Raw genomic sequence first — 23,382 nt, forward strand, 5'->3', positions numbered from 1 at the left:
GTGGTGATGTCTGTTGTTGTGTGCTATACTGAGTATGCTGTTGCACTGGGTGCACAAGATGCATTCCTCTAAGTCAGAACACTGAAGTATGACCAATTAGTAAGTTATGGTTTTCTACCCAGACAACATATGCAGATGTGTGAATTAATTGTGATCCCGGCTGTTACACCTATCAGAGGAGCCAAAAAAAACACAAAACAAGAACAGAATCCATTATAAGTGGGGCAACTTTTTACATTACTATATAGTGTATAGGATTTAGTTTTCTGTTCTGTTTCTTTTATGGTGTACTCGTTATCCCCAGATGCAGAGGCACCACTCCTTGCGTTGCATATAACGAAAAGCTCACTAAAAATTTTTGACCAAAGACATATTGACGTTTATTTGTACGTTTTACAAAAGATCCCCTAATACCACCTATTAACAGCTTGGTAGCTTGTCTGCAATCAAAATCCTCTTCACGTTGCAAACACCTTAATATTTAATGAAATGTGGCCGGGGAAGAGAAAATAACAACGATACCTGCGCTGCAGCATCGTGTGCAGCTTGTTGTGGTCCATGATGATCAGGTCTTTCTCTCGCAGCTCATGCTGGATCTGTTGACTCAGTTGCTGTGTTCAGAATTTCACAGGTAAAGTTACAGTTTCATCACCACTTATGGCTATTTGTGTGTAAGTGTTTGATTTTTTTTTTTTTTAAGTTAATCAATTCTGGAGCTCATAATTTTTGGAATGGATATTCAATCAGATAAAAAACAAATTTACCGTTGTGGCTGACAGTGTTAAAATAGGCCATACTGCTATTCAATCTCTTGCCCAGCTATTTCAACAAAACTGAAGACTTTTAGGGTGAATTTTGTGGAAGAACTAAAATCAGTAATTTTTTTCCAAATCATTCTGAACTGATCACATTGTGCTGACATTTGGACTTTTTCCTGTCACAGTGACATGAAACTAATCCTACTTTAGTCCCTGTGAAGTCTGTGTGAAATATTAATCTTTCAATATACAGTATATTATTTCATCCACTAATAAAAACATCAAAACGTAATTAAAAAGGATTTTTCTCTATATGCACTTTCACCCTTCTTTGAATGTACATTTTTGATTGTGTGTGTCCAGCTTGTGTGTTGTTTGTGTTGCACCTGAGCCCTGAGCAGTTCACGATGCTTCTGGCCCCTCTCCTCAGCTTTGATCTGTGTCAGACATCTGAGATTATGGAGTTCTTCTCTGAGACCGTTTGATTCCTTCAGCAGCTCTGGAATCATCCCACACTGCTGATTCTTCTGGTTCTCTTCCTCAGCGCCTGAGAGCTGGTTGGGAACAGATTTATGGAAGTTGTCTCTTGAAAGCTCTCATTGGAGGAAACATAAGGGTTACTGGTGACAGAATGAGGCCATAAAGTGGTCTAGAATTTCCTGAATATGAAATTGATGGGTAAAGGATGGTTAAGTACCCAAAGTTTTTGGATGATGTGACACTTTGTGTATGTTTGACAATTTGTGAAATGGAAAATCTAATTCTAATTGATAAGTCAAATGACACTATAAATTGATATAGACATGAAAGATGAAACAATATTAGAACTTAAACATAAAACTTTAAAAGACAAGGGAAAAAAACCCAACTTCTGAGACATACAAAAACTAACAGATTGCACCCTTTGAGGAGCCTGCAATTTTCATCTTTGTTGAAACTTAAATAGAGACTTGGCAGAGGGTTACTACAGTAGAATGCATTATATTTTACATTTGCTGATATCATTGTCTACTCCCACACAATTTGTTCCCACCTGTTTTTCAAAGGTGACTTTGAGAGCATCCACCTCTTTCCGAAGCTCCAGCTTCTGTTGAATACTTGTTTCTCTTTTGGGAACAGCATCTATCTGGAAATTTGAGTGGATCAGTTGGGTTAACATCAAAGGTCTGTTCAGATATGAACAGTACAGTAAGCAGATCTTACACAATCTAAGAAAAAGGCAGCAAAATATATTTCTATCAATTGCTTCTCTGATTATAGCCCTGTAGACTTTACAAATCAAGGACAGAAAAAACTCAGGATCTGGTACAAAGATTAGCAAACGTCTTATCAAATTCAGTCAGTGCATATTCAAGCTCCTCTCTGCAGGGTTTCCAGACCTTATGTTCAGTCGTATGAACTGAGCTGCTCCATATTTAAAAATTGCTAACTGCCTTCTTCCATATTAAAATAATAACACTACATAAATAGGTTTAAGGACTTTAAAATTAGGTAAGGTATTATAGTATTTCAGCTACAAGAAGACCTTCATTCATTCATCTTCAACCACTTATCTTATTCATCTTCAACCACTTATCTGCTTCCAGGGGTCCTGGAGCCAATCCCAACTCACACTGGGTGAGGGTGGGGTCCATCATAGGGCCAACACAGAGACAGACAGAGACCAACAACCACTCACACTCAGACCAAGGGACAAGTTAGAGTCACCAGTTAACCTTAACATGCAAACTCCACACAGAAAGGTCGCAGGCCGGGAACTGAACCCGTGACTTTCTTATTGTGAGGCAACAGCACTAACCACTCTGCCGCCATGCTGCCCCGAAGCACTTCATACTAATCATTATTAGCCCTCGTGCTGTGCAAAGCTTAGACCACAATACTGTGGCAATATTAAACCCATAAATCACCCTATTTGATTTCAATATAATGGAATTTTGTGGTGACGCCACAAACTGTGAAATCCTCATCTATACAACCTTCACAGTCAAATTTGTATTTGTTAATTATTATCATGCGAGAGTCTTTGCTGACTCCTAATGTACATCTGTTGTTTCAAATTTTTTCTGAATTTGAGAATTCCCAAATGTGTCATAATGCTTCTGGTGTAAAGCAGATTAGCAATTTAATGTATTTATCACTCGCGCCATGACATCTGCACTCAAAATGCTCCTGCACCTGTGTCACACCCCTGTGGAGAATTTGCAAAGCCAAATGCCAATACCAATAAAACCATGAATATATTTACACATGTAAGTAGGCATTACATGTGTTCAAAAAAATCACTTGCAACTATTTAAATGTATTCCCAAAAACTGACAACCCACAAACACTCCAACTACTTCCAATTTAGCACAGATTCTTTTCTGCAGATGTTTAAAGTATCTGATCACCTGTGCCTGTAAGTCATTGTAGACAGATTGCATGTGTTGTAGTTGCTCATTGGCCGTGGTCAATGCATGCTCCATCCTCATGAGGGTCTGAATCTGCCTAAGGAAAAACACAGGCACCTTTTAAATATTCATCCACAGCATAAGGCTCCTAGACGTTTCAGCTGGAATTCATTGTCTAAAGTATGGCTTATATACTATAATAGAGCAATCCCTGTCAAGTATGCAGGAATTCTACTGTGTTTTCACAGCTAAAGAAATGCTTTAAACCTTGAAGTGTTTTTTACTGTTTAGTCTAACGTTGGGGATCAAAACCACAGGCTCTAAAGGTTTAAATTTCCACAGAGTCAAGTCCACTGTGGCTATGTGGATGAGTATTTACATGTGTTACAGAGCTCAGCCTGGCATCATTTATACCTGTTTTTCTCCCTGAGCTGCACAGATTGGCTCTCATACAAGTGCTTTCTGTCACACATGATGTGCTGCAGCTTCATTTCCAGGATACCTCTAACGATGCAAAACACACATTGACATCCATGAAAACACAGCACAAAAGTCTCTTTCCCAATTTTAAAATCGCTCTAATATTTTGTAATATATTGCTACTATGTTTACGGAACTAAAACACATTTGTTCTTTAAAATAGTATTTACACATGTCCATTTGGCACTGTATTAAGAGTTTTGTACCTGTTCCCAATAAATTCAGCCTCCTCTTCCTTGATGACCTCTTGCTCTTTCAGCATCTCTCTGTACTCTACCTGACTGGCAGCTACTTGGGCCTGGAGAGCTTCCAGCTCCTGCATCATCACCTTCGTCTTCATGCTGAGGGAGTGGTTATACTCTTCCACCTGCTTTACTTGCTGCTCCATTTTGGAAGTCTCTGTGTTTAGTGCTTCTATCTGCTTTTCTGCAGCTCTAATTTGTTTGCATGGGATGAATAGAAAAAAATGAACATATAAAGAAGGAATATCACCATGCGTGCAACACCACCATAAGAACATCTTTTTATCACTCCACATTTACTTCTTAAAAGTGAATATATTACGAAATAACAGCATGTGCATCCATCTTTAACAGGGCCCTCCCCCCCGAGTACCACTCAGTTTGGCGCATTTCAAATATCTCACATGGCTCATACAGACAGTTCCACTGAATCAGTTGAGAGCCAAGAATTAATTTGAAATAAACATAAAAAGAAACTGCAGCAAGCCTGCAAGTGGAACTATTCTCTGGTGATTAAGAGGCTTTTGACTGCAGTTTCCTTTAAATATGAAATTAATGATGCCTGCTGATGCATGTGGTTGTCATTTTTATTAATTGAGAGGGACTGCCACCTTCAAATTCTTAAAAATAATTTGATGGTTGCTACAAATAGTACCCAATTTTATGCTGTATGCTGTTCCACAGAACTGCAAAGTCTACAGTACATCAAAAGGAGAGAGGAGAGATATGTTGCAGAGAAGAAACCAAACAATAATGAAACTGCAAAAAAAAAAAAAAATTCAGGGGAAACTGAATAAAGGATTGAATGCTAATATTAATATTCAATTTTATATGGATTATGTGTTTTGCTTGGGCCTGATATGAATACAAGAACAAAGTGTACAAGCAAACTCTATTGGCTGCAGACCCTCATTCCTGTCATGTCATCAAGATGAAGGGAAAGAGATTACTAGAGTGATTTAGATTAAATGATGAATGGAGTTTTCAAAAGGCGTTTGTTCTATATTTTCTTTGTAATTTCATTTCTGCTCTCTTCTAAGAGAACGAACATAGAGTTAAATGAACTTACTCCTTCTTTGTGCGTTTCCTTCTAATCTTCTCTAAAGTCTGGTCATGTATGCTGATGAGCTGGGCTTTCTCAGCCTTTCAACACACATACACAGATAAGTGTAAGAAACACAAATGATGTTTTTTTTTTTTTTATTTTATGGTGTGCTTCAAGTTATACCCATTCACACACAGCAACACACAGACCTCTTTGAGTTCTATGATCTCTTTCGGGTCCTCCAGCTCTTTCTGTTCTTTCACTGTCAGGGTTTCATGGGTTTCCACATCTTCCATCAGATTCCTGTGTAAGGGGTGGGAGCACAATATACACAAAAGCTCATTTATCTTGCAAAGAAATGGTGATTAACAGCCCTTAAAAGAACTGGCAGCAGTGCATCTCGCTCTATCCAACTGACAAGACATAAAAGCACTGAGAATATGAAAAGGTATAAAGAGACACAAAGGCAGTGTAATGAAGATATTGCAGTCTTCACACTAGCTGGATTAATACAAATTAAAAGCTTAGTCATGCCCTACCTGACTTCCAGTTGTCTCTGTTCCACTTCTTTCCTCAGATCTTCATGTTTGTCCCGCAGGGTCTTTGTTTTGCTCTCCAGCTCCTAAATGACCCACCAGTGGGATGAACATTAGATCCCAAATCAAGATTTTTAAGTTAATGTGGAGAATTTAATTGAGTTCTGGCTGTGAAGTCAAAAGACTATTATATTCCAAAGTGTCTAATCCCAACTCAGAGTCAGTTCCAACTGCCTTTGCTTTGTACATTTTTTTTTTTTTTTATGGTTAAAGACTGCATTACGTTTGTGTCAAATTGAGGTTTATTTATATTTTGATGTTACATTGTTATAAATCTTGCTGAATTTCTTCTAGATTGATGCCCAGACCTTAATTTTCATTTCCTCCAAAACAGAAATGTGTTTCGTTGAAAAATGTTGTATTACACTGACTTAACCTTGCAAGCTTGACAGTTAAAGTAATTACCCACAACTTAACCTACTGCAAATAACTCAATTTGATAAATATTGTGCATTTTAAATCATATTTTTGGTTTTTCTCTGCTATGACAATAGCACATTAACATGAAAGTGCAAATGTATGTGCAGGTAGGAGGTTAGGCACCTTTAAGTATTTCATTAGTGAGAATATCACACTTGACGTTGTTGGCCACAGTGTTTCAAAAGCAATGGAAAAGGGACTAATAAAAAGTCCTTTCACACAGACTCTATTACATTAAAAGATAATTTGCTTTAGCTGTTCTGGTGAAGGAAGCAGCCTGTTATTCATACAAACAACTCCTTTCTTTTGATAGCTGAATATCATCTGAAGACAATGCAAATGTTAGAAATTGTTCTGGTGCCATTCGTGTCCATGGCGACAGGGCAAAGCTTGTCATTTGAACAAAATAGTTCAAGTTCATCAGTCATAGAGCTGTACCTATATGACACGTCTTTAGTTCTAAAAGTTTTTACATTGTGAGATAAATTATTTTCTTCCAAGCTAAATGTATTGCTGTTGGATCAGACACTTTTCCAGGGGGCATGCACATTATTTCACAGGACCAGCAGTGAGCAACCTATTTATGACCACAATAATGATTTGTGAATAAATTTTGTAACACTCCCTGCTTAGTCCATTAAATGTCCCTTGTTTGGGTAATTAAATATTACTTGTAGCCTCTTTGCCTCATGGACAGTGTAGCTTTGAAAATGATAACAGCCCGATGCATGGAAGCCACGCTCAAACAATGTTCAGTCTAATGTTTGTTTGTTTGTTTGTTTTTTTTTAATCAGTAATTCGGCAGTAATTGGCATCAGCAGCAGAATTGTGATGAAGTTTAATGATTATAAACTTGTCAATACAGTTCTCCTTGAGACTTGCCCTCAGAACATTACGTTCCTTCTCTTGCATTTCTGAGCAGATGTTTTGTTTTGTTTTTTTTTTTTTAAACACAAATGCTGATTGTTTGCGCTTATGATTTAACCGCTGCTGTTGATTTCTCTGCCCATCCAAATGTTCACAATGGCCAAACTGCATCAGTTGTGATAGGCCTCTGATGGACTGAATAATAAAAATAAGGCATTATCAATATGGCTTACAGCATCAATCTCTTGATCTATAGTTAACACCAAATATAGACTTGAATTGTATTGGTCTTATGAATAAAATATTTAATTTTTACTGTACTGCGTTCCTTAAAAAAAAAAATGAATTATTGAATTATGAATCATAGTAGATTTGAATTGCATATATACATTTACACATACATATATCTGTGACTATCATTACCTGTCACTCCTAATATGATTTGCCTTAAGTTAAAAAGTTAACAGCCTCTCTCCATCTATGAAGATTAAACCTTCCTTAATATTTTTTCCTTTTGTCTGAATGGGAATAAAAAAAGAAAAAAGAAAAAAACAAGTTCTTCAGCTTCACATTTCTTTAAATGGCCCTTAAAAGAGCCAATGGCAAGTCCTCATATGGACGGATTAAGCCTGGATAGAGGCTTAATGTAAAACCCATATTTAGCCTCTCTAAAGACTGCTGTTGCAGAAGTAATCCATCTCTGAAATGAGACATGCATAGTGCAATGATGAACTTACAGCTGATTTTGGCTGAATCTCATTCTCTTTCTCCAAATACTCCTTCTCTTCCAGGAGACTATATGGAGGTAAGATGAAGCAAAGTGAGTTGAGGCAGGAGGACATGATGAAGAAATGTGAAAATAAAATGGAATCAACATCTTATTATGACAAAGTAATTAAGTTTTTCAGTTCCTGGTTCAAAGAAAGAGGAATGAATTGAGAGGAACCTAGTTTTAAATTAGAAATACACAGATGTGCAATTTTCAGTTAGCTAAATTCTTGCTAAAAATCCTTCTTTGGAGACAAAAGATTCAGAGTGCACACAAAACCTTCTTAGTATCAGAAAGCTTTAAATGAGTTCTATGAAACCTTTCTATTATTGATCAGCAAATCAAAAATGGATGATATGCTGAAGAAAATGTATGAAAGAGCCAATTATAAAAAATTGCTATTCACAGATGCCGTCAAGTATCTTCATAAACACAAAGAACTACCCAAAATAGTTGAAATGTGGATTCTTTTCCCTGTGGCATATATTTTTGCGGAGTGTATGAAATAATTCAGTTCTGTCACCCACCACTTTTCAATAGCATATTGTCTGCACCTGCTTGTTTAACTAAGTTAATGATATTAATCTTTTTGACAAGGTGATATATTTCACAAACTCATGGGGAGAAAACAGCATGAATGCTAAAATATGTGACCTGGAAAAAATTCTGAATTCCTGTGTATCTGTTTGGCTATAGATGAAGGATGCAAAGATTTTAAAAAGGCATATTTGCATGGTGAGCATCTGCTTGTCATATGCAGACTGGCAGCCATGTGGACAAGAGCGAGGAAAAGAAAACAGAGAGAAAAATTCATGAAGACAGGAAGAGATCAGGCTGGCGCGTGTGAAAGAATAAAAGGCTGAAAGAGGAGAGAAGAATGATGAGACGACAAAAGAAGTGTCTACCAAAAGCTGTCACAAATAATATGCACACTCAGTGTTTAATACAGTCTATTACCACATCCTCAGAGAACACTATGTAAGTGTTTTCATTTAATATTTCAATTACTGCTGGGCTTACTGCTCTCTGCCTCTGTGTGTGCTCTGTGGACTCAAATTCACTCTATGCCACGGATCATATCTTTGCAATACTGCGGCAAGTTTATCTGATGAGTGGTTTAATGTTTCTCATTTGACTCTCTAGGATTCCTCTATATTCTGATTACCAGTTAGAGCAAAAGAATCATCAAAATGATTATTTTTAGAGGCTTTTGGACTTTAAACCTTACGTTCAAATATTCACCTTAAAACCTCAGTTACATTCCAGCCACACAAACTCATATTAGTTCATTTCTTTATGCCTCCCATAGTGATTCTGTAATCACCCACAAGGTCTCATTTTACCATATAAAATTATAGAGCTGGTTGTTGAAATTAACTTATTGCCACCAACTATTTACTATGCATGGGGCTTCAACTGATATTTCAACTGCTCTCATTTCTAAATAAGAGTTCAGCTTGCTTTAAGTGTTTTGTTTTTAAAAATCCAATCTTATACCAGATGGTTCTCAAACATTTTGGGAACCACTGCTGTATGTTACCATGTTGCTTAGCAATATTCCAATATTCTCAATTGAGCAAAGCAGAGTTTGTATATAAAGGAGAGACAGACACCCGTAAGTGTGTTATTTTTCATTTTTGTAGGCATACTTGACCTTTTGGACACATTGACAGTAGTGCTGAGCAAGTGTGGGGAAGGAAAAGCAAAAACCTGCAGCAAATAGAGGAAAATTGGCTGCAACGAGAAAAGAGACTCATGGGAGTGAAAAGGGGGAATTAGAGGAGAGACACAGAAATGAATACAGGACTGACGTCAAAAGAATGACTAGTACGGACCTTGGACAAGTAAACACATTCTCACATCCACAGGAACATAAAAATCTCCCTGAAACTGGTGTGCTTCAGTTATTGCGTAAACAACCCTCTATATGAGAAGTAGTAACTGAAACAGAAACTTAGGCAGTTTTTTTATTCCTCTTAGTGTAAACAGTTTGTGTTATGGAAAATCAGTACACACAGAGTAAATACAGTTTGCATGTGCCTTACACTGTCACCTCGCCTCCCTCTAAAGTCAATAAAAATTTGCAAAAATACTGCCTCATGTAGCCCAGTGTTTGGTCCCTAGTTATTTGTGTATATGTGTGTGTGTGTGTGTGTGTGTGTGTGTGTGTGTGTGTGTGTGTGTGTGTGTGTGTGTGTGTGTGTGTGTATGTGCTCTCCTAGTGAACACTGTTTTACTTTTGTGTGTGATAGCAGCATGTTTTTATGAGAAATATAAAAAATTGACAAAGCACCAGCGAAATTTGAGAAGAGTTCATGTAAAAGTTGAAATGCCAACTTCATTTTATTTGTTAGGCATTTGATGTGATATTGGTCTGAAACTGGAGCCTGAATCACGAGTGACTGTTATTATAATGTATATGCAAAGCTCACCATTTCAGTTGGTGTTGTGTCTCGTACTCTCTGTCCTCAGCAGCTTTGAGTTCATTGTATACCTGGAGGAGCTGCTGCCTCAGTTCAGTGACCTCACTTTCAGGTTCCTCAGAGGTGCACTGCTCCTCAGTTCTATGTATTTCAGCCTGGAGCCTCTTCAGCTCAGCACGACACCTCTTTGCTTCTTCCAGATGCTGGATCTCAGAGTCCTGGCTCCTTTTAGATGAAACAATGATTCAAGTAGCATGATAGCACATTGGCACAAACTGGTAGACTAAAACCAATTAATTTTTGTTGTATCTGTCCAAGCAGGAAAATACAGTGAGACTGCTTCTAAACTTTTCATTTCTATATGCCCATTGAAAATGTCAACATCTCAATATTATCTCTTCTCAGTGCAGCGTAGTTTTTGTTTTATATTTAATGATTCTTCTCAAATCAATATTGATTAAATACAAGTATTCTCATGAATCTCAGCTCGTTTCAGTACATTTGTCAGATAATGTTTGGCAAAATATGCAAGTGAACATTATATATTTTTTTAATTCTTCTTGAGTACGATTCATTGATTTATTCATTCATCACACATTGGGTGAGGGAGGGTACACCCAGGACAGATTGCCAGTCCATCGCAGGGCCAACAATTAGACAGCGCTGCCCTCTTGATTTCCAATTCAGTTAAATGCAATATCTACATTCAGATATATTCTCCTTGTTTCACGAGATTTCACTTCTATCATGTTCTTTGGTGGCAATTTTGAGATTGAAATTGTTCGACCATGGATTTAACAGAGCTTGAAAAGCAGTATGCTTTAGCCATGTATTTGACAAAAACAGCCTGATACAGTGGGGTTGGTTGTACCTTCTTTACACCACCAGCTATGTGTTTGCTTCTCCCTCTTTGGTTCAAGCCATTCTTTCATTTTTAGTTCAACAAAGTGAGTAAGAAGAGAAACCAATCTAGGTTTCAAAATATGTCTTCTGAAGTGCTACTGAAATGCTACCACCGTGTTTTTACGACAGTGTATAAGAGCAGCACAGCGCCATCAGATAAGGAGTTTAAGTATTTTTCAAGGACATTTCAGGTGGATGCATTCTGGCTTAGGTACAGGTACAGCATGTTCCTCTCTAATGTGCTGTACTTTCAGCATCTCCATAGTCAAAAACAGCTTGAAAGGAGAACAGGGAAACATACCGCTTTAGAGTCTCCTGCAGTAGACTGTAGCTGGCCTTCAGTTTGGCTACTTTGGTCTGGCTGATCTTGCCCAATGAGAACAGCTGAGGATCACAAAACAGGAATATTACCAATGATTTTGAAATAAAAATAAAGAAAAATATGAAGGTTGAACCAATAGAAATTGATCATTTACAAATTTCCCCTTCAACGAGCAGGAGCCGTAAAGTTTTGGTAAGTTTGCTATAAATTATCCTACATGATTTAAGGTTTCACAGTTTCAGAGTTTACACATTCAATAGAATAGTACATTTAGTAGAAATCACTTGGTGTTTTTTCCCCCCAAACAGAATATGTAGTAGAGCAGTGCTGCTAGGACCCAGATACATTTCTGACCTGTAAGCAGTTTTGTGTAATTTTGTTTAGTGATAAAATAGAATTCCAGAGGTTGAAAAGTAGATCATGGGAGTTTTGGGTTTCACAATAGTCAAAACTTTTTGCTTGATTTCTGCTGTAATATGCTGAAATTTGAGACGATTCTGTAAATAAATAGATACATAAATAAATAAGGCTCTTTAATATCTGTCTCTACTCACCAACACAAAATGTGATCAACCAGATACATTCCCTGAGGTCTTTAAAAGGAACTTAACTCAAGTCCAGCTGAAAAAAAACATTGTTATCACAGTATCAGAACACCTTATCGGGATCAGAATAATAATTAAAAAAACCCCAACTTTTCATTGTGCTCAGTCTCAATGAGAGAGCTTAAACAGTGAAAATAGCCAAAACATAATAAGTACCAACTTTTGAAAGATTACTAGCAGTATTATCAAAGCTATGTTTTAAAAAATAGATACAAAGCGGTGAGAATCTTTGCAAAAGCAAAAATAAGGATAAGATATCAGATCAAAAGTTTTGCAAGGATGGGAAAATTATCTATAAGAGCTGTTGTGTAATTTCGCTCTGTAGTGAAGTAGCTTTGTCTGTGCAACAGTGATAGAAACAAAGGACAGGTGTTCTGTGTCTTATCTTCAGTGCCAGGTCGCAAGAGTGGGGTGTAATGAGGGATAGCCTTCTCTGTATCAAAGAGCTGCAGAACTGAGGATATCTCAGGTTGGACTGGGTAGCGGGTAATCTAACGGCAATGAACACACAAATAGGTTGATTACAGCGACACACACATGCGCCTATCTCCCAACTTCAAACATTAGGGGTAACCGATTATGTTTTGAGACTCGTTCAATTATGTTGTTTATCTGGCTATTGTCAAATGCGCTCACCAGTGCAAGAACATGTTCCAAGGGCTCAAAGGACGGATACAAACATTGGGAATGATAGAGATTAGCGTTCTTGTCAATATAATTTATTCTGATGTTTTTCAGTCAATTTACATTTGCGGTCACCCAAGGTCATATCACTACAAGGAAAACATCTGAGGACTATTACATGAGCTGTGTTTAAAACATTTATAGTACACCTAAATCTCTTGCCCTAAATTCTGATAATGTTCACCCAGTCATCTGGTTTGAAGTAAACTGCAACTTTAATCATGTAATCGAATACAAAAAAGTAGAGCCACACAGGAGCTGGTGAAATTACCTCATGGACTGAAACAAGAGTGTCAAGCAGATTTTGAGGCAACTGTGGAAATCTGTACGTATATACAGATCTATATATAGATATATATGTAAAAAGAAGTAAATTTTGTGGTTCCAGCTGTCTACACAGCACGCTGGTGATGCGACAAACAGTTGTGCCAGAACACTGCCCATTTATCTGAGTGAAGCAGCCTGAAGCGGTTTCAGTCAGCCCCTCTAAATTCCAGTGCTAAGACTTCTGCTGAATAGAGTACTGGAGGCTTTTCAGGGTGACTGTATGAGGCTAACATGTGGCTGAGCATATTTGAAGTGAGATAAAGACTGGAAGATATTTATGCAGGCACATACCTATCTTTTTACTACCTCATCCATCCACACACATGTACAACTTGGCAAAGCAAACATGTGGTCTGCGCTGCAGAGAACCACTAAAGTAATCTAATAATACAAGTGTGCGATGCAGCAAGTATGTCAAGTATATAACAAATACAACCTGTGTTCTTTAATATTTGGCACCCTCAGGAGGAAAAATACTGACCATTACAGCAGAGAATAGTACCATAGTCCAATGTGTGACAGAAAGAACCATCTTCCTCTTGATCACCCATTATACACCCATGGTTAAGAATTGGAGACTGTATTGAAATATCCGTGACCCCACAAACACTTCATCAGTGGCAACTTAATGCCACCAAAAGAAATTTATCACAGGATGCAGATCTAGACTGAGGGAGTCACTTAATTAAATAATTCCCTAGAATAAATAACTCATTCCAGTAACATTCATTGCTTAATAATTTCTATAAAGATGCTCTGAAAACTCTGACTGATGTGTTAAAGTATGTGGCAGAAATCCAAGTGCCATTCCAGCTGTCAATCTAAAAACCACAGAAAATTGCAACATCATTTTTATATCTGAAAACAAATGTATTGTTGATTGTTGATTATTAAAAGACTTCATTATATGTTTGCTTCGTTAAACATTTAAACAAACAACAAACAAATTCATAAATCCCTCAGAGGTGGCAATGACAGCATGGCTGGTTGAAAAATGCTTTTTAATCTCCATATTTTGTTTATGCTAGTGAAGGAAAAGATGTCTATATAGCATTATGAAAATGACCCTTTTCACCACAAGAGGACACAACAAACAATCAGAAACCATTAGATATAAGCTGTGATATACTGTATGCTACATTTACTTAATGAAGCACTGCTTAGCCATCAGAGCATATCATACCTAAATTGGATTGCCTTTATTCATTTTAATATAGTGTGAAGTATGCACTCTGCAGGTGTATTATGTCAGAAAGTTTAAATCAGATTAGGACAGAGCGTTGGCAGGCACTCAGTATTCAAGGATGAGTACCAGGATTCAGAGAAAACTTAATTTATGAGTCTCTAATGTTTAAGTTGCAATGTCTTAAAACTAGAATGTAAAAAAATTGACTGGATGATCAGGGAAGAATGCTGTGTTGTTGCTGCTGGTTATCCATAGATTTTACAGTAGTTGTGCTGATCTGAATTGTATTCATATATGGAAAGTGGCCAATGTGGGCAAGTCAGCGTTTTTAGCAAGGCTTCTGAATTTGTAGTGGGCTGGCCTTTAAATATTGTGAACAATATAGCGCACTGTGGATGGTTCTTGTGCGCCAAATCCTTTTGCTTTTCAGGGAAATGAGCAGAGTGAGGCAGGACAGGAGCATGCACTCACTGCAGGGAAAGGACCTACCTTTTCTCTCTTCACCTCCCTTACTGCACCCCTCTCTGTGTGTGTGTCTATCTCTCTCTCACACACACACACAATCTCTACCTGCATCTATGGTTTTTCACAATGCTGCTGATATGGTGTTTTGCATTACGCAATAGTGCTGCCCCTCCCATCCTCTCTAACTCAGCACTCTCTCTCTCTCTCTCTCTCTCTCTCTCCCCCTCCCTCCTCCTGATATTAATGACACAGCTATCTGAGGCAGCGGCAGTTCCCCTGCGCTCTCCAGCTCCTGCAGGCTGCACTCATACACACACACACACACATCCACACACACACAAAATCACACTCAACCGAAAGGACACTCACAGACTACTATACCTTCAACACTGCCGTATTTAAGTTGATATTAGCAACGCAGTTGCTGACACTTTCACTTTACACAGACTTAATTTTCCTTTACAAATCTCAAGCAGAAAATGAGGACAATTGGACTCTGTTTTTGTGCCAGCCTCCTGCTTACAGCCACCCTGGTGCCGTGCATCAGCCAGGCAGCGGACTTCCCCATCAACTCACACCAGAGATGGGACGCTAAAGGACCTTACACTTTGGGATCGGATTCTCGTACCCCCACCTCTTGTCCCATTAGACTGAGACCCTCAGGCCAGTGCGGGCCAGAAGAAGTGGAGGACTGCCCATATCAGGTCACCTTACCTCCTCTCACCATCCAGCTCCCTAAGCAGTTCAGGTTGCTGGAGAAGACAATGAAAGAACTGCAGAGCCTGAAGGAGACAGTGAACAAGCTTAAGAGCGGGTGCCAGGAGTGTCGTGGGGCAAAAGGAAATGGAGCTTTTGGGCATCAGCAGGCTGACCAAGGACAGAGGAATGGTGGGCAAGAAGTGAGACTGGACCTGACAGGGCAGGAAGTCCAAGGTGGGTCCAGCCAAGAGGAGCGTGGAGATGGGATGGTCCCTGGAGCTACTGGGGATGGCACTATACAGGGACATGGCTCTATTTTTGGGAAAATTACACAAAGCCCAAATACTATGCAGGAGATGCAGGTAAGAGAGTGTTCAGTCTCAGGGAGTAAATGCTTTTCTTTTTACTTTCTTCAGTGCAAATATTCAACGGTATCCAGAAACATGTTCAGAATTCTAATTTGGTCATGTTGGATGTTGTGTAAAATGTATTCTTTGTCAAACCAATCCAAATTAAGGTCGGCAATACTGCCAAAATGCAAAAATCCCAAAAATCCTGTAATCCTAGAACAGTGGTTCTGCCTCAGTGTCTCACAATTCCACAGAAAACCATTTAGATTCTCAGTGAGCCAATATCATTTATCAGCCTTGTGAAGAGTCTAGGAACACTGATCTTAAACTGAAATGAGCTACATAAACATTATAGGAACAAATATGCCCAATAAAATATACTCAAGTGGAATGTAAACTAAACAAACGTTAACAGACCTGTAAAGTCCTTTCTGGCAGAAATCCACAGGGGAAAATTCCTGGTTCTGTAAACAGGGTGGGGAATCAGCCTTAGACACCAGCCAAATGGCAGTAAATTTTGCCCTGTCTGGTAAGCTTGTTGACTCTCGCAGCCACTCTGGCAGACAGCCAACCATCATGCAGAACTGTTTCTATTCTAAAATTCAAATTGGCTGGTAAAACAATGAAAGAGGCTGGTGACTTCAGTAATCCACCTGCTTCGTATGCGATGCACAGTAATAATCCCCCCTCCCTTCTTGTTCTGGCCTTTCCCAGGTGAAGCTGAATAGGATGTCAGCCAGCCTGCGCAACGCCAGGAGCCAGATCTCAGCTCTGCAGGGTCGTCTGGAGGGGCTGAACCTGCTCAACATGGACAACATGCAGGCTATGGTGGACAGACGGGTAGAGAACATCACTGGAGTTATCAACAAGCTCAACTCCAATTGCAACACCCACTGTGCAGTACAGAATACCCCTCAGTGTAAGCTTTTAGTAAAATTAATTCATCGATTATTCTATTTTATTTTTTAATGTTCCAACCCTTTTCATTACTTTTTCTACTTTCTAACTTAGTCCCCTGAAAGCCCTGCACATCTTTTCAGCTTTTTATCATATATGTATTCCCTTTACAACTCAAAACTCTTTCCCCTTCTTTTTCCATTGGCTTATTTTATTCTATCTTTGTTATTTCAAAAACATGTTTCCTTTTCTCTCCTCTGCTGATGCATTTTTTTTGTATTACCTACCATATTAACCAAATGCCATTACAGAAATTAAATTCTGTCACTCTCCACACACATCTAGCAGTTTGGGTTGCTATGAGGTGAATGTGTCTGGCATTGGCTCTATCCAATCATGCCTAAGTGGACATGGCGACTTGTAATCACTACAAAATACCTGGGTGGTCACACTCACCCTATGAGGCCTGTTTTTCTGGGAAATGGGAAATTAGATCTGCCAGACTGACAACGACCTTTAGACAGCATGCAATGGTCTGTCATGACATGCCTTCTCAATTACCAAGAAAAATAACTGTACACATTTTGGGGAGATTATTTAATAATGAGAAAATAAAAAAAGAAAATAACTACAGTTAGGTTTGTCTACTCACTGTAGCCATAGCAAAACCCCAGCAACATAACTTAAGCTTGAGGTCACACTCTACAAGATTGAAGCAATATGACAAATGTAGAGTCAAAATGGGAATTCAAATGACCCGTTATATAACTTATTCAAGTGTACTGACATTCTAGTATGATGCTCCATATGCAGAAACTCAAAAAGGCAAGAGGGAGAAAGCAGAGTATGACAGCTACTTGGCACCCTATAGAATCATATAATGTGAACACACAAGAAAAATCGTTTTAAAGGGAGTACAATCTCATGATAACTCAGGAGCAAGGATTGGAAACCAGCTAAGCATAGCAGACATTCTACTTTACATTCGTGTAAAAGCTTATTTGGATGAGGGCACGGTTGAAATACAGGCCACTTTTCAGACTGAAACTGAATAATTTCCTTTATATGGCAAAAGTGAATGTGACACTGTATTGGGGCTTTTTGTGAAAAACAGATGTGAGCTCATTTCTAAGTAGATTAGATGGGCCAGTGGTGTGAAGGGAGCAGTAGTTTTTTTTCAAGTGTGTTTTTTCTTGCCTCCTTCAGCTGCTGGTCCTTCTCTCTTGTACATGTATCGTGAGGACATCTCTACTTTATCTCTCCATTTCATTTCTTTTCTCCCCTGCTGCATGCTATATTTCATTTATCTTTTTTTTTGCCCTAACTTCACTCTCAATTTAATCCCCTTTCCCGTTGCCTTCTTGCTTCCACGCTCTTACTCTGACTAGGGGTCATGCTCTTCAGTGCTCGTTCCTGCATAAAACAACTAACTCTCATTATCTCTTGCCAACAATTTGAGGAGTAATGTAGGCGAACTTTCACAACACGAGTCATGCGAGATACACATGGTTAGGAATACTTGTCTTTGTACATCAATTTGTCAAGTTAAGTTCAAGAACAGGCAAATTATTAAGCTGCAAGTTAGGAGGTCATGTCTGGTGGTGTCTGAAGTGAATCTGAAAGCAGTAAACAAAAATCAGCTGTTCCCACGTAAATAAACCAGTCAAATAATAAAATTTCTGTAGTTTCGCAACAGGAGTATAAACAAGGCTCTAGTTGTTTTACTTCAATGATTTTATACCAAGACAAATTATCCATCACTTTCACAATCTTTTATTAATTTTTAATCTTTAAAAATGAAAACACCAGATGCTGAATGGATGTGCGACTTTAGTCACACTACATAGTGAAAGTCTCAAGAGAAAAATGTTGTTTTTCAGTTGTTTATCACAATGTCAGAATTGCTTCTCGAAGCAATTAATGGTTTAATGGTCGCCCTGAATCCTTAATGCTACCCAGCTGTCAAAATGTGGCTGAACACATTAACTGCCTGTTAAATAGAAATTTTAACAAACAAAATTTTCCAAAGCAAGAGAGGATAGTGTTTTTTTTTTAATATGAGTTATGATTTCATATTCTTTTTTTTTAATTTTTTTTTTTATATGGTTTGAAGATGGGAGCTGTGATGATGTGTCATTTGTATATAAATGTTAAAGCTTCATATACATGCAGGGATAGAGAGATATTGGGGTCTTCAGGTGAACGGACAGCGATTCATGTTGCTGTTCAGTAACTTAAATCAGTTATTGACAAAAGAGAATGGATGACTAGGCTGTTGTATTGTTGGCAACGGTTTGTGGTGACAACCTCTTTGAGGAAGGGTGTTGCTTTTTGATGGCCTCGCATGGAAAACTGGCAGTTGTGAGGAAAGATTATACTATCACTTTGTGTACACATTTCCTTCCATTACAGGTGCTAATCTTATATGAGTGCTGTTTGTCACAAGGCATACTTCCTTGATAATACAGTTGTCTTAAATATATGTCAATCATTTATTTGTTTAAGGTCAAATACAGTATTCAAGCCGTCATCTACGAAAGCAAGTCAGTCAGTCTGTTATTCAGCAATATCAACATTAAGGCAGCCAATCATCCAACAGTCATTTGGACTTCAGTAAGCGGCTGATATTAGAGTTATTTAGGTCGGGCACACTGCCAGAGGTGGTGAGATGAGATGGCTCTTGTCTGCCTAGGGACACTGGCAGCCCAGTCAGACAGATGGGAACAAATGGAGATGTGAAGTGGAGAATCTACACAGTATGACACTTATACTAAAGGAGATACTGAAAGAATTCATAGGTCAATACTTTGAATGCCAAGTGCATACAGAGCCTTTTAACGTGACAAGGATACATTTCAACCTCACACTCTTTCCATATGAAGTGATCTCTCTGCAGTCATTTTAGTCAAAGTAACTAAATACATGAATGGTGCTCGCTTTTTGTGTGCCTTATACTTCTTACAAATAACCTCTCCTGATTTGAGCAAGCAATGTCATTGCACAAAAATTATCCATCTCCATGCACCTTAATATACCTGATATTGGGCCCACTGTGCCCAAAATGCACTTCCCTCTGCGCACTGCAATAATCTACTAGACCACTAAACAGATTAACAGTATGACAAAACTGTATCACAAATAAAGGGCGTCAAACTCAGGTTGGGTCCACATGCTGCCTGCCCAATGTCAGGATGATTTAAGTCCCCAATGCCAAATGTGCAAGGAGGGGGTATGCCCCTCTAATCCAGTTTTACACTTTCCCACATTTTGACAGGTCTGTTCCTTTCAGTTCCCAAATGCTAACTGACAAGGGCTTTTAGGCTTTGGTTATGGGTTGGGTCAGTGGCCTGCAGCGCGGCACAGGGAAAAGAAGCAAGAGGTAGAGGAATGAGCTGGATGGGAAGGAATTCAATCAGTGGTGCATCACAAGGGAAGGTCACTGACTTATACTCTGATTCACTTTCGTGCTGGAGTCCTCCAATTCTTAGTAGGACTTTCAGAGAAGTAATATTGTCCTAAGAAAAGGAAGCAATAGACTGACGTACTAAATTATTGAGAGAGATTTCAGATACACAAATGCCTTGTGCTTCTCAACAAGTTGAAACTAAATGTGATTCACAATAGAAATCGTTATGTTGAGACACTGGGAATAGGCTTGTAACAAAAGACCTCTCATTTTCTTTTCCTTTCTTCAGTCTTTTCCAGCCTTAGGGGCTGTTTCTATTACCGTCTCTTGGTTGGGCTGAGGAAAATGCCACAGCAAAGTGAAAGGATTATCAAATGTCTATAACATCCCCTTGAAATTGTCCTGACAAAAAAATTTCTTTTTTTTCTCCATCTCCCTTTCTTCCAGCAGTTATCTTGGTCCCTCGGGACTGTTCAGACTACAATATGCTAGAGACAAGAAAGAATGGTGTCTATCACGTCTCTCCTGATCCCCGCAATGAGACATTTGATGCATTCTGTGACATGGAGTCCTTTGGAGGTGGCTGGACTGTGATACAACAACGACTCAATGGGTCCGTCAGCTTCAATCGCACCTGGGCCGAGTATAAGAAGGGCTTCGGCAACCTCAGGTAATGGATTCCAATCTTTCCAAGGTTACAATCTGATAGGCCTTTTGTCATGTTTAGAAAACAGAAAAAAACAGCAACAACTATTTATTGGAACTGACTGTACACAAGTGCCTGGCCTTAAAGTGTGTCTCTATACTGACACAAAGCCTTCAAATACACAGAATAATAAACAAACCATCAATTCTACCATTAATTCCTCTGTAACAGCCAGCAATCATAGCTTACTATATTCTAATTACTGCAAAATCACAAATGCACCAACTTTAACATGAATACAATGTTACCCCTCCTCCCACCAGCGTGAAAGCCCAGTCAATCAGTCTCTAGTGGGCCTAATGATGCACACCTGTTCTCACTGTGACTGATTGTTCACCACCTGCTTTCACTATCATTGATGGATTATCACTTGAAAAACAACAAAACAAACATACATCAGCGCATTAGCACTGACCTGATTTCACTGATCAAAAATCTATTAACTAAAATTTATGATTTTATAGCAACAAAAAAAGGTCAGACTTGGAAACAGGAGAAAATACAGGGAATTAAGTTTTGTTAAAATACAGTACTTTGAATAGAGCTTGATTCAAATCACAATTCACTTTCTCTATTGTTCTCTGTACTTCTCCCACAAGTAAAAGAGTTACTTCTGGGAAATAATGATTGTTGCCTTGCCTACAGATCTACTATTGCCTCCCTCTCAGCTTTCTTTTACTGTCATAACATTCCCTTGCTTTTCCTTTCCTCTTCTCCCCTGTGGCGACAGGTAAATTCCTTTTGACTGCAGCCACCTAATCCTGTGTACAAGAATATGGGCTTGTTTATAATCTATACCTAATTTTCTCTTTTATGTCCTTTATCCTTTCCTTTGGCTCTCCTGCAGAGGTGAGTTCTGGTTGGGAAATGACCATATCCACTTGCTGACAAAAGCCAAAGACATGATTCTGCGTATCGAGCTGGAGGACTTTGAGGGTGTCCGAGAATATGCAAAGTACGATCAGTTCTATGTGGCCAATGAGTTCCTACGTTACCGGTTGTCTGTCAGTGGATACAGGTACAATATTAGCTTCTGTGAATGCATGTGTGATCAAATATTCATAAAGGACAGCAACATTTAACATAAAACCATGTATATGTGTGATTGTAGCGGGACTGCTGGGAACGCCATCAGTTTCAACAGGCACTTCAACCATGACCAAAAGTTTTTCTCCACACCTGATCGTGACAATGATATGTACCCTTCTGGAAACTGTGGTGCCTACTACAGCTCTGGCTGGTGGTTTGATGCCTGCATGTCTGCCAACCTCAACGGGAAGTACTATCACAAGAGGTACAAAGGAGTCCGGAATGGGATCTTCTGGGGAACATGGCACAACATGTCATCAGAGTACTACCCTACAAACTACAGGCAGGCCTTCAAAACTGTCAAGATGATGATACGGCCCAAGAACTATGCTCCTTAAGTCGACAGGTAATTATTGATGAGTATAGACAGATGGACAGACAGAAGGACAAACACAAACAAAGACAAAGAAAATGGAAGCATGTGTAGACTCAGATACACAAACATGCGCATAGTCATGCATTTGCACACATTTACACATGCATACATGTACACTGAAGCCCTATATCCCTATAGAAGTTTCAATGCAGTAACAACATAAATAATTGTGAAAATTTAATAGTGCTATTACTTCCTCTACTGTAGTGAGCATGGCCTTCAAAGTGTTGGATTAATAAAGAACGATAGACTGTGAACGATGATGGACTAATAAAAAAAAAAAAATCTCACATGCAGTGTAAAGGGCAACCTCCTACAGGGACTATAATATTATATGGCGGGTTACCATAGGAAATTTTTCACTTCTGACATTTCATGACTTTCTGTCCTGCTGCCTCCCACAATAAATGCAGCCAGGACACAGCACAGAACACAGTAGTAATAAAATCTAATGAGCTATCATTTCTCTTCACTTCAAATGATTTCATAATTAACAGCAGCCACTAAAGTGAGGTATATGAGAGCTGATGATACAGTTTTGAGTGGGTCAGAAATTCATCGAGACTTCATACTATGTTGAGGGGGAAAAAAAAAAAATGCACAAGCAATGATACATAGCACTCTGAACAAATAAACTTTTTTGTCATTTATCTAATTACATTGGGACACTTTACTAATGTATCGCCATTCTATAAAATAATAATAAAAAAACCATCCCATTGTACAAATGCAGCCTGAGATTAATTTCTATTGGGTCATTTCCAAGTACATTCTGCATTATGGATGTTTTAGAAAATTGTGCCAGACACTGCTGCAAGAATCTGTTTAAATTGTTTTCCCACCCATAGCTCTGGCTGCACTGAACTACTGTGCATCTCTCGATGTTGATGCCATACACCCGTTTTCATGTATTAAAAAAAATAAGAAAAAAAGAAAACCTTCCTTGACTCACCATTTGTACAATACTGCTGCCTAATGTTAGAAAAGTGTATAGCACCATTTAATCCATTTTATACACACTGTGACTGGAAGGATTGCAAAGGAAAGGTTAAGTCTAAGGATGTGTACAGTATTTATTTAATTTTGTGAGATTATGATAGCTTTTATATAATACATAGGTCATACAATACAAAATCTAATGGTGGTTGTCATTTGAGCAGTGATAAAGACTGCATTATTGTGACCATTCATAGTAAATATGTGTGTATTTGGAGCTTTGTGTCTGTACAATAATGATCTTTTCTATCATTCATTTTCAACTGTCATGCCAAAAGATATGCAGTTTTTATATCAAGACAAAATAATAAAGTTCTAACTACATGGCTGTGTACATTGCAGTATTTATGTATACAGGTTTTAACTTGAGTATTCATGAGT

General features: G+C 38.4%; 2 protein-coding genes across 3 annotated transcripts in view; one reads left to right on the plus strand and one right to left on the minus strand.

Moving 5' to 3' along the window:
* Positions 1-23,382, minus strand: part of ccdc146 (coiled-coil domain containing 146) — a 39,347-nt gene that overhangs the window by 14,503 nt on the left and 1,462 nt on the right. Inside the window, exons 3-14 of the mRNA XM_029495620.1 lie at positions 11,195-11,277; positions 10,000-10,215; positions 7,536-7,593; positions 5,455-5,537; positions 5,125-5,218; positions 4,940-5,013; positions 3,835-4,062; positions 3,563-3,652; positions 3,149-3,245; positions 1,792-1,884; positions 1,145-1,312; positions 523-611 (exon numbers count right to left, since the gene is read on the minus strand). Coding sequence (XP_029351480.1) covers positions 523-611; positions 1,145-1,312; positions 1,792-1,884; positions 3,149-3,245; positions 3,563-3,652; positions 3,835-4,062; positions 4,940-5,013; positions 5,125-5,218; positions 5,455-5,537; positions 7,536-7,593; positions 10,000-10,215; positions 11,195-11,277 — 1,373 coding nt within the window. The remainder of the gene's footprint in view (positions 1-522; positions 612-1,144; positions 1,313-1,791; positions 1,885-3,148; positions 3,246-3,562; positions 3,653-3,834; positions 4,063-4,939; positions 5,014-5,124; positions 5,219-5,454; positions 5,538-7,535; positions 7,594-9,999; positions 10,216-11,194; positions 11,278-23,382) is intronic.
* On the plus strand, positions 14,771-23,325 carry fgl2a (fibrinogen-like 2a). Of its 2 annotated transcripts, none has more exons than XM_029495621.1 (5): positions 14,771-15,543; positions 16,246-16,450; positions 20,282-20,504; positions 21,388-21,558; positions 21,652-23,325. In XM_029495621.1, the coding sequence occupies exons 1-5, from the start codon at positions 14,962-14,964 to the stop codon at positions 21,965-21,967; spliced, it is 1,497 nt and encodes a 498-aa protein (XP_029351481.1). In that variant the 5' UTR covers positions 14,771-14,961; the 3' UTR covers positions 21,968-23,325. The 2 variants fall into 2 exon arrangements, with proteins under 2 accessions (XP_029351481.1, XP_029351482.1); XM_029495622.1 differs by having other exon boundaries at positions 14,962-15,543; positions 20,285-20,504; positions 21,652-21,967.

The sequence above is a fragment of the Echeneis naucrates genome, chromosome 23 (genome assembly GCF_900963305.1).
Source record: "Echeneis naucrates chromosome 23, fEcheNa1.1, whole genome shotgun sequence".
In the NCBI taxonomy this organism is placed as follows: Eukaryota; Metazoa; Chordata; class Actinopteri; order Carangiformes; family Echeneidae; genus Echeneis; species Echeneis naucrates.